This window comes from Rhinolophus sinicus, linkage group LG10 (genome assembly GCF_036562045.2).
Source record: "Rhinolophus sinicus isolate RSC01 linkage group LG10, ASM3656204v1, whole genome shotgun sequence".
Lineage (NCBI taxonomy): Eukaryota > Metazoa > Chordata > Mammalia > Chiroptera > Rhinolophidae > Rhinolophus > Rhinolophus sinicus.
Genome location: NC_133759.1, coordinates 9628806 through 9641730, shown reverse-complemented (window position 1 = coordinate 9641730; position 12925 = coordinate 9628806). Strand labels below are relative to the sequence as shown.

Sequence of the window (12925 nt, the reverse complement as noted above, 5' to 3'; positions counted from 1 at the left end):
TGACTTCATCACCATTGAGTTGGCTTTTCTTTGCACAACTGGGCATTGCTGCACATAATAGATGTGAACTTGATACTTAACTCTACTTGACAATGTTTCCCCATCCTCCCTCCCCAGTCTCTGCAGGGAACAGAATCATTCAGACAATCAACAGCTGAAGAGTGAACAAGAAGAAATTATCAAAGAAAGACTTGCTAAAGTATGATTTTGATTTTACATAATTTTTCTTGTCTGGGAGTGCTTTTTAAAGTTAGCATTTATGGTTGTGTATTTTAGAAACCACTTACTATTGAAATTTCTGTCTTTTTGTATTCCCACTGTTAGGTTTGATGTTTACTGTCAGTATTTAGACCCAGCTGAGAATTAGAGTGCATTTGTCTTATGCCTGGGTGGTCAGCCTACATCAGCATGCCCACACACAGTTGCCCATTTAGAAGCAAGGATCGAGTGCCTATTTGAGGCATTAGAGGGCACAGTACACAAAGTCTTGTGACTAGGTACCCCCTTTATGTGTGGGTAGCTAGGATTGTGGGAAAGGATGTTGGTTTTATTACCATGAGGGAGAGTGGACTGGTTAGTTTCATACATATATATATGTGTGTGTGTGTGTGTGTGTGTGTATATTTCATATATATATATATATATTTCATATATATATTAAAATGTTAAGAGTTTAAGCTTTCTTTTTTTCTATTTTTTTAATCTTATAGAATAAATTACTTGAAGAAATGCTGAAAATGAAAGCAGAGTAAGTGCACTGTTTTGTAATTCAAGTTCTTATTGGTCTTTTCTTCTCTTCTAAGGGAAGAAATATTTATATCCACAGGGTAAGTAACTTCTTTCCTTCAGTAATATGTAAACATAATAGATGTTTACAAAGTGGTTTTCTGCATACCACTTGCTAAAGGGGTTCCACACGTAAAGCCATCCCCAATACAAAATCGTAAAGAAATAAGTGCCAGGAAAAGCTTAGCTTCCCTAGACAAATTGCTGGCTTTTCTCCTCATGGACAATGAGAACAACACAATGACCAGGTTTCCCTTTTCCACTTCTTCTGGTTTCCTCTGATTTAAAACCTCGAGGCGCTCTGAGACCCATAGATCAATGCTCTGATTTCTTCTGGTCTGGACCTTGGGTCTCTATGTATTTTCTGTAGACAAGATTTTAATTTATTCATATAGTTTTAATATTAATTTATGTAATCTTTAAACTGCCTCATCCTTTGATGAACAAAATACACTGTATTTTCTATCAAGCTCAAAATAAGTAAGCTAGTTGATATCAACAAAATAATAAGACATTAGAAATGTATTGTACTCTGAATAGATACTCATTAGGAAAATAGATCCTCTAAAATGTTTTCACTTGTTATGCCTCCTAAAAGAATTTTGAAACACCACGTAGGCTCTTGCACATTTTTGGAGTTGAGTATATGTGTAAACTCCTACGTTTAAATTGTTGCAAAGGATGGATGTTCTGATATACAGGCAGACCTCAGAGATACTGCAGTTTTGGTTCCAGACAACCGCAATAAAGCAAGTATAATAAAATGTGGTCTGCCTGTGCTGCAAATGGTGACATTTAGAAATAAAACTCTGGTGGTGGTCTTTTAACTTTCCATCCACTTAAAAATACATGAAAACATTTCTAAGTCTAAAAGTTTATATTGTTTTCTTTTCCTTTGAAATTGAATTTTTGTTCTATACCCATGCTGAATTATATCCTAATTTAATATATTATTTAGAAAATGTTTTGTTGATTACTGTATCACATACCTTAGCATGAAAATATGTATACAAATTGAAGTAATTTGTATAAGTTTCTTATGTTCTTATGGCTCTAAGTGTTACATTTCTTCTGGATGGAGTTTTCATTACAGTTATTTATCACAGTATCCTATTTATTGTAAGTTTTCATAAATAATTATTACACCTAGTAAAATTTTAGTGGTAATGCATCTCTGAATGCATTTGATCTTAATTCCTTTTCTTCAGTTAGGTCATTCCGTTATACTTAATTCTGGAATGAGATAGTATTTAGTATCAATTCTATTCCATTTTGTTTTTATAGATATAAATGCTGAGAACTCTTATTCACATAATAAGTAAATGGCAACCGAAGGACTTTTGTTAGAGTACTATCTATCATTCAGTCATTTGTACTATCATTCAGTCATTTGACCCCCGTCCAAGTTAATAAGCGAAAAATTACTTAGTGATATGTCATCAGAAATTCTTTTTAATGATCAGCTGACAAAGACCAACCAACTTGTGAAAGATTTGTTACCGAGTCATTGAATCATTTGCTTCCTAGAATCAGAGTGTGGCTGTGGAACAAAGCTTACTCAGCACTTTGATCTCCAGTTTGGGGACTGGCTCCCAGCCAGTTAGTTGGAAAGCTGGACAGAATCTGGGTTACTTACAGGATCTATGAGAATCCAGCTGTATAGTTTATAGAATTGCCGCTATTTTAGAAATAATATCCGTTTGAGACCTTCTAGCAAAAAGAATAAAACTAAGTGGGCGTGTAACTTATTTCATAATCTAGTTACCAAGAGTCTCAGTGATACATTGTCCCTTGAATGTAGTCCCTGTGGCAGGTGAAGCACGCTCCAGAAAATGGCACGTGCACCTTTATCAGTCCCAGCCTCCAGCAGCTGTTTTAAACATTATGTTATCCAGTGTGTCTGGGAGGCCCCAGGAATCAACTTGTGTCTCCTTGGCGACACTGAGCACACCTGCAGGGCAAGCTCAGAAAGGCCGGGGAGAGAGTACCGTGCTCACTCAGCTCTAGCTCGGTTCTTACTAACTGACCTTTGGGAACTGGGTGTGCATCTCCTCTCCCTTTCCCCCAAATAAAACGAGTTTTTATAAACTCTGTGTACTTTATAAACAAGTTTATATATTAAACTCTGTGTACTAAACTCTGTGTACTTTATAAACAAGTTTATATATTAAACTCTGTGTACTACGTCATTTAAATAATCAGCATTCTGTTCCATGTGCATTGTGAAATTAAAAGCATTGTTTTTCTTTTGGGAATCTTACAAGATTCAGACGCTTTTATAAAATCAGTGAAGTCTACAGCCATACCACCCTGAACACGCCCGATCTCGGAAGCTAAGCAGGGTCGGGCCTGGTTAGTACTTGGATGGGAGACCGCCTGGGAATACCGGGTGCTGTAGGCTTAAAAAAAAAAAAAAAGTGAAATTCTATGTAATTCTGTAGTAACCTTTTTTCTTATGTTTCTATTCCACTGACAGTTATATGAAGTATATAAATTTCTCAATAGCACATCCTTGAAGAAATGACTAGTATCCCACTGAGGATCAGGTTTTGAAATCAGAAGTGATGACTGTTACATATGGGGCGCTGTAGTAATACTTAAATAACCTTTGCTCCACGTGGACTGAATCTGAAAGTTCCCATTCTGAATTTTCGTTGTTTAAATGAATGGCTTGAAGAGTTTGCCAAAATGACAGTCTTTGGTAAAACAACAACAAAAGAAGCCTATCTACAGGTCCTGTGATCTTCCTGTGCTGTCAGAAGGGGAGGGCTAAACATTTGGTGATGCTTTCAAATCAAAATTCTCGGCTCCGGTGGAAAACGTCTCATTCGAGTACTGTTTTGCACTTCTGTCTCTGTGGACTGTCATAACATGGTGTTCATTATTATAGCCTGGAAGAAGCCCAGTGCGCCCTTCAGAACAAAGAGACAGACTACCTCAGAATGACTGAGGAAGTCGAAAGAACCAGAACTTTGGAGTCTAAAGCATTCCAAGAAAAGGAACAACTGAGATCCAAGCTGGAAGAATTATATGAAGAAAAGGAGAGGACATTCCAGGTGCATATTTATTCGTGTGTTTATTTTTTCCTGTCCTTAGGACATGTGAATTAATAGAACTCATCAGAATAAGACTCCTGTCTGTGCGTGGGTGTCCGGTGGTTCAGACTTGCTGGAGCTTAGGCAGAGGTGTGTGGTCATTGGTCCTGAAAGCAGGGAGCCTGGGCTCCGTCTCTCCCTGTGCTCTTAGAAGCCAGGAAATGATGTTATTTTTTAAAAATAATAAGACCAGCTCATTTCTCCTCCCTGGGTTGATTTATCTGCAGGAGATGGAAGTGTTAAGAAAGCAGGTGGAGTATCTCGCTGAGGAAAATGGAAAACTGGTGGGTCACCAAAACCTACATCAAAAGATTCAGTACGTAGTGCGGCTGAAGAAGGAAAATGTCAGGCTCGCTGAGGTAAACTCTGAAAACTATTCTGATACACTCACTCTGGTTTTTTAATGATTATTTAAACAATATTTAACTTAATTAGTGAATCACTTAAGAGCATCCTTCAGGGAACTTCCTGAATTCAGAAGAATTCAGTCACTGCTATTTCAAGCGTAATTCAGTCAGTTATCATACTGTTCAGATTCCTGTTTAATGTTTCGTTTACAAATTGAAAATTGTCATTTTAATTTGGAATATAAACTTAATGAATGCCAAAAATAACTCTTCCTGTAAGAATAAGTGCCTCAATTCTTTTCTTTTTTTTTAGAGGAGCAAAGGTTTTTATTAAAGCGAAAGTACAGCTGTCTTATGAGAGGGGGTACCTGAAACTGGGATGCCACAGTTCAGGTGCTGAATGGCTACATGGGGCTCATGGCTACTGTGTTAGACAGTGTAGGTCTAGGAATTCCTGCCTTGTTGGTAAGCCTGCGTCTACTTACATGTAAAAATGAAAATAAAAAGTGGATATTGGTTATTTAGTACATGCTTGTGAGAAAAAAGCACTGAAGAACATATAGGGCTATATATCTTATGCTAATACAGTATAACATTTGCATGTAATGTGCTAAACAAAATTCTGTATAATGTGTAGATGTGAGCTTTAAATCTAGAACTGTAGAGGAGATTGACATAGATATGTTTAAAGTTTTGTCATCTTAGATGTTTTAGCCTTTCTTTTTTTTTAGAGGAGCAAAGGTTTTTATTAAAGCGAAAGTACAGCTGTCTTATGAGAGGGGGTACCTGAAACTGGGATGCCCACTGGCTAAGGCAAAGGCTCTTATTTTTATCTATTTTAGCCTTTTTTTAATAGTGGATATAATTTTCATGTTATTGTCAATGTTAAAAAAATTGTAAGCACACAGTTTTTATTATATTTTAGAATGTAGTTTAGGAAAAAGGTTTCCATTTTTATGAAATGCTAACTATCGGGCACTTACATTTGTAGGAGTCTGTGTTCTCAGCCGTGGCCAAAGGCATTGTGGAGTCTTGCATGAGCGGTTACAATGGTACCATCTTCGCATAGTAAGTTGCTGACTGTGTCCTACAGGGGAACAACGATGAGTGCTTCTGCATTTCCTGTGGCTGATGTAGCAAAGTACCACAAACTTAGTGGTGAAACAACACAGATGTTGTTGCATGCATCAATGGCATATTTTCTTTCGTTTTTTCTGAATAGTATTTCATTGTATGGATGTACCACAGTTTGTTTATTTCTCTGCTACAGAATATCTTGGTTGCTTCCAGTTTTTAATGATTATTTAAACAATATTTAACTTAATTAGTGAATCACTTAAGAGCATCCTTCAGGGAACTTCCTGAATTCAGAAGAATTCAGTCACTGCTATTTCAAGCGTAATTCAGTCAGTTATCATACTGTTCAGATTCCTGTTTAATGTTTCGTTTACAAATTGAAAATTGTCATTTTAATTTGGAATATAAACTTAATGAATGCCAAAAATAACTCTTCCTGTAAGAATAAGTGCCTCAATTCTTTTCTTTTCCTTTTTTAAAAAACAACTACCAGGAGGTAGAAAAGTTGCGTGCTGAAAATATGTTTTTAAAAGAAAAGCAAGAGAGTTTCTGATGAATATTCTGCATCCATACATGTCCTGTGGCAATCAGTACTCTGCCGCTTAGAGGGGACCACGCCGTGTCAAGGCTCTAACTCGGCTGTAAATACTGGGAGAACCTGTTTCCTTTACAAAATAAAAGGCTGTAGCTAATGTTTATAGTGGATCTTGGCCAGATCATTTTTTCCTTAGATACTACCAGACTCTCCTCCAAGTCTTATGCCAGAAGCTCTAAAAATATTTGACGGTTCCAAAACTTGCTTGAGGTTTATGACTGTGCAGTGTGTATGAAAAGCAAATTTGTTAATACAGATTATTTTTTTATTTCTTCTTTGAAGTATTCTCGTGAGCGTTTTTATGACTGTAAACATGGCCATGTTTCAAAATGTAGTAAATCTTTAAAATAAATAGTCATGTTTTTTACTATAGGCACCCTAGTGTGTGTGTACTGGTATGTCACATTTTCCTAATGACCAATGACAATAAACACTTTTACATGTTATGGACATACTACTCAGCAATAAAAATGAGATAGACTGATGTATGCTACAACATGGGTAAACCTCAAAAAAATATGCTAAGTGACAGAAGCCGACCCAAAAGACCACATGTTGTATTGATTCCAGATGTGTGAAATGTCCAGAAAAGGCAAAAGTCTGGAGATAGAAAGTAAACCATGGGTGGCTGGGCTGGGAGTGGAATCGACGGCCTGAACACAAGGGAACTTTTTGATGCAGTAGTTTGTGGTGATGTTGCACATGTATAAACTTACTAAAAATTAAACTACATTCAAAATGGGTTCATTTTATGGTTTATAAGTTATACCTCAGTTAAAGCTAAAGAAAAACTATTTTAAACCAATGCGTAGCTGAACTCAAGGAATAGTAGTAAATCCCTAAGAGCCAGAAATGAAAAAGGAACTCCCTGCAGACAAGTAGTTTTTTCTTCTACATGGTTATGCTCATGATTTTTAAGTTAGAATCCAGTGAAGTATTTAAATTAGAATCTGTTAAATAGAATCAAATAGAACATTTACCAAAGTAGAGGCTTTTTGTCATCTTTTCTCATAAAGAAATGCTAATGAATTATGTGATACTGATAACAGACTATGTTTGAGACACTCTGGGTGTTAGAATGAATCCAGTTCCGGGCTCCCAAGAGCTTGTCACAGTGGACTTTTTATCCAGCGTTATCCAGTGCAGTGTTCTGTGCATAAGAGGAGCTTAAAAGAGGAATACTGGTCTCAATCGTGGCCTTGGAGAGCAAAATAATATCTTCTGTCACACATTTTATGGAAAGACATGATTTGATGTGTTATTAGGAGCAGTTGAGTGAAATGGAAAACCTACGCCTGGAAGCCGAGCAGTTAAGAGAAAAAAACTGGCTCCTGCAAGGTCAACTGGATGATATTAAAAGACAAAAGGACAACAGGTGAGAAAGAGCCACCCAAACTCTGTGGGCTCGATCTTGGCTGATCTCTGTCTATAGTTAGATGAGTGAGGTGGGAATGCACACTGGTTTCCTTCCCATCCGCTGCTTTTGCACCAGATGGGATGAGGGTGCTGCTGTTTCCAGAGTGGGAGAATAAGGCATCCGTCCTCTTGCCTACGCTGCGAAACTTCGCGTTATTGTAGAGCTACTGAAATGCATTCCAGACACGTGAAATACTGAAACCAAACTCTTTACTTCTATTGAAAAAGGAAAAAGGGAGCAAACCCATTAACAAGGTAAGGTTCAAGAGGCCCTGCAGAAAAAGGGAGAATCTCCTGCCACTCGGTGTTGCTTCATGACTCATGGTCCAGGGCAAGTTCCTGGGCAAGAGCTTTCCAGAGGAGCCTCCCCTGGGTTTGGATATCTCTGGGTTTGTGTGTGTTTTGGCTTCGGCTAAGGTCGTGTTCGAGTTGTATTTGCTAATGCACAGCCTGGTGTCGGGGCAACCACACCCAGGCCGTGGCCTGTGTGTGACACTGTAAAGTCCTGTGACTTGGGACACATTTTCTTAACCTCTTAGTGCTTCAGTTTCCTTCGCAATAAAATGAAGAAAATGAGAGGTCTTATAAGGTGTTTCAAAGACTGAAAGTAACGTATGCGAAGTCCCGCGTCCAGTGCTTGGCAGAGGGCGGTCACGCAGTAAATGGTAGTTACCGAGTGTACGGGGTACCATGATGACCCTGCCTGTTGTCAGCTTTCTGAGGGGGAGATTGGCGGTGAGGGTGGCCTGGAAAATTAGGCAGCAAGTTGAGGTGAATCAAAGGGGATCTCTATGTGGGATGGAGGCCCTTGCTGAGTTCAGCCTTCCAGATTAGGGGTGTCTGCTGTTCCTCCTGTTGCAGCAGGCCTTTGACAGATGCTTGCCCACTCCTGCAGCTCCCCACCCGTGTCCAGAGCAGCCCAGAGATGCGTTGTCCAAAACCTAAATGAGACAACAGAGATTTGAGACTGGTGATAGTGGCTGTGCTAGCAACTGCAGGTCAATGACAGACGCGTGTACCACGGTGGTCCCGTAGATTACAGCGGAACTGGAAATTTCCTATCGCCTAGTGACGTAATAGTGGGCATAACATCATGGCACAAGGCGTTACTCACGTGTTTGTGGTGATGCTGGTGTGGATGGAGCTACCACGCTGCCAGTCGTATAAAAGTAACACATGCAGTTACGTACAGTACATAGTACTTGATAATAAACGACTGTGGTACTGGTTTATGGATTTATTACACTATACTTTTTGTCATTATTTTAGAGTGTACTCTTTCTATTTATTAAAAAAAGTTTGTGGTGAGCGATTGAGAAAATTTATGTAGTAAAAAATTAAATTATAGTATTTCTGATTTGGGGGGATAATTTTAATTTTTAGGTATTCTGGCAAATATGATATAAGAAACACACCAGATCTCTACTTTTATATTATTTCCTTTCAAATGCTAAGTAACATACATAAATAATGACTCAGATTTCTTTTTAAGTGTTAGGATATTTTTGTATGAGAGATTAACTGAGGTGGAAACTCACGTTTAACTTACGCAGTGAGGCATAATTTCTCAGGAAGCATATTTGACAAGTTTTAGTTGTTGTTCTCCCCTTTCTCCTTCTTTTATGGTCTGATTGAAATAGCAGATTTAAACAACACGTAGTCTGCATCAGAATACTGCATCTGATTTGAAACTTGATTCCTTCTTGTTGCCATAAAGATTACTAAATTAATTGAGTTTTAGTGTCTAGCTGTTAAATAAAAAGAGAAGGGAAAGTAAGACTGTAGTATCATTCCAAAATTTCTGTGAAACTGGGTCTAGGATCTAAAGTTTGTAGGGGAATTATTTAATAAGTGTGACCTTTATTTTTTTAAAACTTTGCTATAAAACAGGACGCCATGTTGCAAAGGCAGCAGCCTCGTGCATCTCATGTTTGTCATGTCTCTTGGTTGCGTCATTTTCTCTTGTCCTTGATTTACAGTCATGTTGTCGTGCACGTGTTTTGTGCCGCACGGTCTTGCAGCCTGGGAGCAGTGTAGGCGGTAAGAGACGTCATCCCTGTCCGGGACCCAGATCTGTCCTCTGATTGGCCTAGTTCGCCCTCGGGGAAGAGGCGCCCCTCCTACATCTGTCTACCTCGTATTTTGAGGCCCTTGTGCCTGAACATGTCTCTCAACGTGACTCTTAATATGAGAAGCCTGTCGCCCGTCTCATTACGCCGTAATTAACGGGTGCTTTGACCTGTCTGCCCCGCTGCCAGGAAGCCTGGGAGTTTGGGAAACGTCCTGGACGTTGCCCTGACGCTGAGAATCCTAAACTGCCTCCCACATCTGCTAATGTGTACTTTGCGTCTGCAACCCAGGGGTAGGCCCTGACCTGGGCAGTAGGAGAGGCAGATTCTCGGGGTTTCAGCCTCTTTAGGGCTAATCCAGTGGGAGCTGCCTGCGGGAGGTGATTCCTGGAGTAAGTGGTCCAAAATAAGAGGAGTATCTCTATGACACCTGAGGTTTTTCTGGTCTTTTTAATTGTGCACCAGGCCTTCATAACCCTTTATATAAGCAGGCAGCCACTGGCACATACAGTGCTCGTGTGTAAATTATACGAAGACACCCCTTCCTCGAGACACTGCATATTCAGCTGCTGGAAAACTGTTACGAGAAATAAGAGATGATGTTTAAATGGACACAATGCCCAGAGAAAGCAGCTTTATCTGCGGGTGGGGTGCTGACTGGAAACCGAGCAAGGGGGTCTGCATATCCTTTGTGTAGGAGGCTTCTAAAGATCCTCTCTTCTCTCAAGGCTCTCTGCTTTAAAAAAAGAGACACAGAGAGATAGAGAGAAAGAAAGAACTCGGCACATTCCCCAAGCGATACCTGAATCACCAAATAGTCTCAGGGGGGTTTCCCTAGGCAGGGCTGTGTCCTGGTTAAGGGCTTGGAGCCACACAGCCTGGGTTTGAATCCTGGCGGCTCCCACCAGCTGTGGCACTTTAGGCAAGTGACTTAATGCCTCCGGTGATTTATCTGTAAAATGAAGTTAAGGAATAAATGAGAATGCACTTAACCACTTAGCACAGGGCCTGGCACAGAGTGAAAGCTCAGGAACGCCCAGTGGGAGCAGAGTGGGTTGTAGCCTGCACAGGCTGGGGGAGACATGATTAATTGGTGCTTTACCGGATCCCGGGAAGTGAGGACTCTGCCTGATGTGCTCATACGACAAAGTAATAACTCGTTGGGCCTGTGGGACCAACCAAGCACTGCTGTTCAGGAAAACACTGGTGATGGAGTAGCATTTTACTTCTGCCCAAGGTCACGTGGCCAGCAAGACGGCCAAATAAGTGCCATCTCTGTGTGTTTCAGCTGTAAAATGGGTGTGCTGCCCACTGAAGGCCTGGCAGGAAAGTTCTGAGGACCCCTAGGCTGTGTTGGGATCTCAGGGGCCCGGCTGCCAGTAACCACGACCCTGGTGTGTGGTGAGGGGCTGCTGGTTGCAGTGACACCTTCTCCTGCAGGCAAACGTGGGCTTCTGCACCTTAGGCATTATTGTGATGGCGACGACCAATTCTCTGATGTGGACGTTCTTTAGCCGGGGCCTCAGTTTCTCCATGTCTTCAGCCATTGCTTCTGTCACGGTGACGTTTTCAAACATCCTCAGCTCGGTGAGTAGCCTGAGGGTATGGTCCCCCTGTCCCAAGCCCGGGTTCTGGGTGGGTTGTCCTTGGGCAACTCCTGCCTCCCAGAGGAGAGAGGAGAAAGGATAGGACATTAAGTGGTGGATGGGCTGTGGCTTGACCCCTGGTGGCTGCCCCTCTAATCTCTCAAATGGGAATTCTCACGATAGATGGGAATGAAGTCCAACTGTAAAGCCAGCCTGCTTGCTGCTCACCCAGGCTGGAGCCCTCCTGGTCTGCACGACCCAGCTGTGTCCTAGGGGTCTGTGAGCTCCAGCATGAGATGTGGAGGGTCTGGGTTCTTCCCTCTGGTAGCCCGAGGTCACCCAGGTGGGCTGAGCCCAGTCTGTCGTGCAGTCCAGGGAAGGGGGATGAGATAGGCCCGCTCAGGTCAGCGGACCCCGGTGCCAGCCGCTGGGCCTCGCTGCTGACCTCGTTCTTGTGCACTTTGCTGGGGTCCAATGCTATGAGCCAGGTGGCCTCCCCGCTTCCACCCGTGAGACCCAGATGAGTCGCGTCACTTGCTGAAGGTGGCAGCTGGGTTTCAGCCCGACTTGTGGCTCCAGACCTGTCCTCCCGCCCTGGGAGGGCCTCCCGCCCTGGGAGGGCCATCAGCTGCAGGAGAGCCTCACAGCTGTCTCTGTCCTGCAGGCCTTCCTGGGTTTTGTGTTGTATGGAGAATGCCAGGAGGTCTTGTGGTGGGGAGGAGCATTCCTCATCCTCTGCGGACTCATCCTCATCCACAGGAACCTGTCGCCTCCCAGGAAGGCCTTTCCACACAAGCAGCAGTAGCGTCCGTCGGCTGGGTGGACCCGCTGGAAAGAGCGATGGTGGCTCAGGTTGGCGGAGGGGACGCCTCCCCAGGGTGATGTGCGGGTGCAGGGAGATGCTGCCGAGTGCAGCTCCGGCCTCTGTGAGGGGCAGCGTGCAGTATCCCGCCGGAAGCGGTCTTCATGCGTCTGCACGGTGCTTTTGACTCTCACCCTCCCGGACCCGCCACGGAGCCTTGGCAGAGAGGCTAGAGACCCTGGGGTCGGTCTGCTTGGTGTACACACTTGAACCACGCTGTCATTGTAGCCTGTGGCCTAACAAAGCCAGTCACGTGACATTGGTGTCTGACCGGTGGGGCTTTCCGACAACTTCACGTTGATGTTTCAGGCTGTCTGTGTCCTGCTTCTGTGTTATGGCAGGAGAAGGAAAATGCGATTAATACTTTTTTGTAAGTTAAAACTACCAGCTGTGGAATCCTAATTCTTTCCTACATGTTTTTTCTTTCCTGAGTTTTTGGAGCAGCCAGGGTGAGTGGCACTTGCTGGAGCAGAGTTGAACCCCCGCTTTCCCTGGCCTGCGGCCTGCCAGGCCCAAGCGTGTGGTTCCTTCCTGGTCTCCAGGCTGGTGCTCTTCAAATTCGGGAGGCTCTGGCCATTCTCGGTGCTCAAGGAGAGAAACTTGGCCTCGCTTCGGGGACCTGGTTTTATTTTACTTATTAGGAAAGAAAACTGGCTCAGAGGCAGCCCCCGCCCCTACTTCACCTCTGCCCCCCCCCATGATTGTCTTTCCCAGACCCTTGTGACTTGTGCGCGTCTTGCACCATGTGAACAATTCCTAGTTCAAAACCCGTGTTCTGCCTGCAGTCTCCCCGTGCGTCGCTTCGATTGGATGCTCTCTGCTCCAGTTCCCTGGGGCTCCCCTGGATGTCCAAACCCTCGCAGCTCTCCTGAGCTTGACGGCTGGCCCAGGGGCATCCTCAGCATTCTCTGCAGTAGGACTGGGGGCCAGTAGGCTCGGGGAGAAGAGGGTCACGTCCAGGCTGGCCCCTGCTCTGCGTGCACATAGCACCTTCATTGCCCCCCTCCAGTCCTCATTGCAGCTGACAGATGGGCTTTCTGAGACTTCCATGGCTTCCACCGACTGGATGTGGCCCCAGCCCACCTGCCCCAG

At 43.0% G+C, this 12925-nt stretch overlaps 2 protein-coding genes and 1 pseudogene across 3 annotated transcripts in view; all 3 read left to right on the top strand.

The window, feature by feature from the left end:
- Nucleotides 1-9329, top strand: part of KIF15 (kinesin family member 15) — a 50299-nt gene extending 40970 nt beyond the window's left edge. Inside the window, exons 31-35 of one of the 2 annotated variants that reach the window (XM_019724074.2) lie at nucleotides 118-199; nucleotides 711-748; nucleotides 3677-3842; nucleotides 4109-4240; nucleotides 5799-6281. In XM_019724074.2, the coding sequence (XP_019579633.2) occupies nucleotides 118-199; nucleotides 711-748; nucleotides 3677-3842; nucleotides 4109-4240; nucleotides 5799-5858 (478 nt within the window). In that variant the 3' untranslated portion in view covers nucleotides 5859-6281. Of the gene's footprint in view, nucleotides 1-117; nucleotides 200-710; nucleotides 749-3676; nucleotides 3843-4108; nucleotides 4241-5798; nucleotides 6282-7165 lie in introns of those variants that run through there. The other variant, XM_074312514.1, reaches the window with a different exon arrangement.
- On the top strand, nucleotides 3079-3187 carry LOC141567360 (5S ribosomal RNA; annotated as a pseudogene).
- Nucleotides 9330-10810: 1481 nt separating the features above from the next.
- Nucleotides 10811-12235, top strand: TMEM42 (transmembrane protein 42; the record flags this gene model as incomplete). The annotated part of the gene is made up of 2 exons (XM_074312839.1): nucleotides 10811-10972; nucleotides 11636-12235. Coding segments are annotated over 2 exons (303 nt in total), but the record flags the coding sequence as incomplete, so codon positions are not given.
- Nucleotides 12236-12925: the final 690 nt, after the last annotated feature.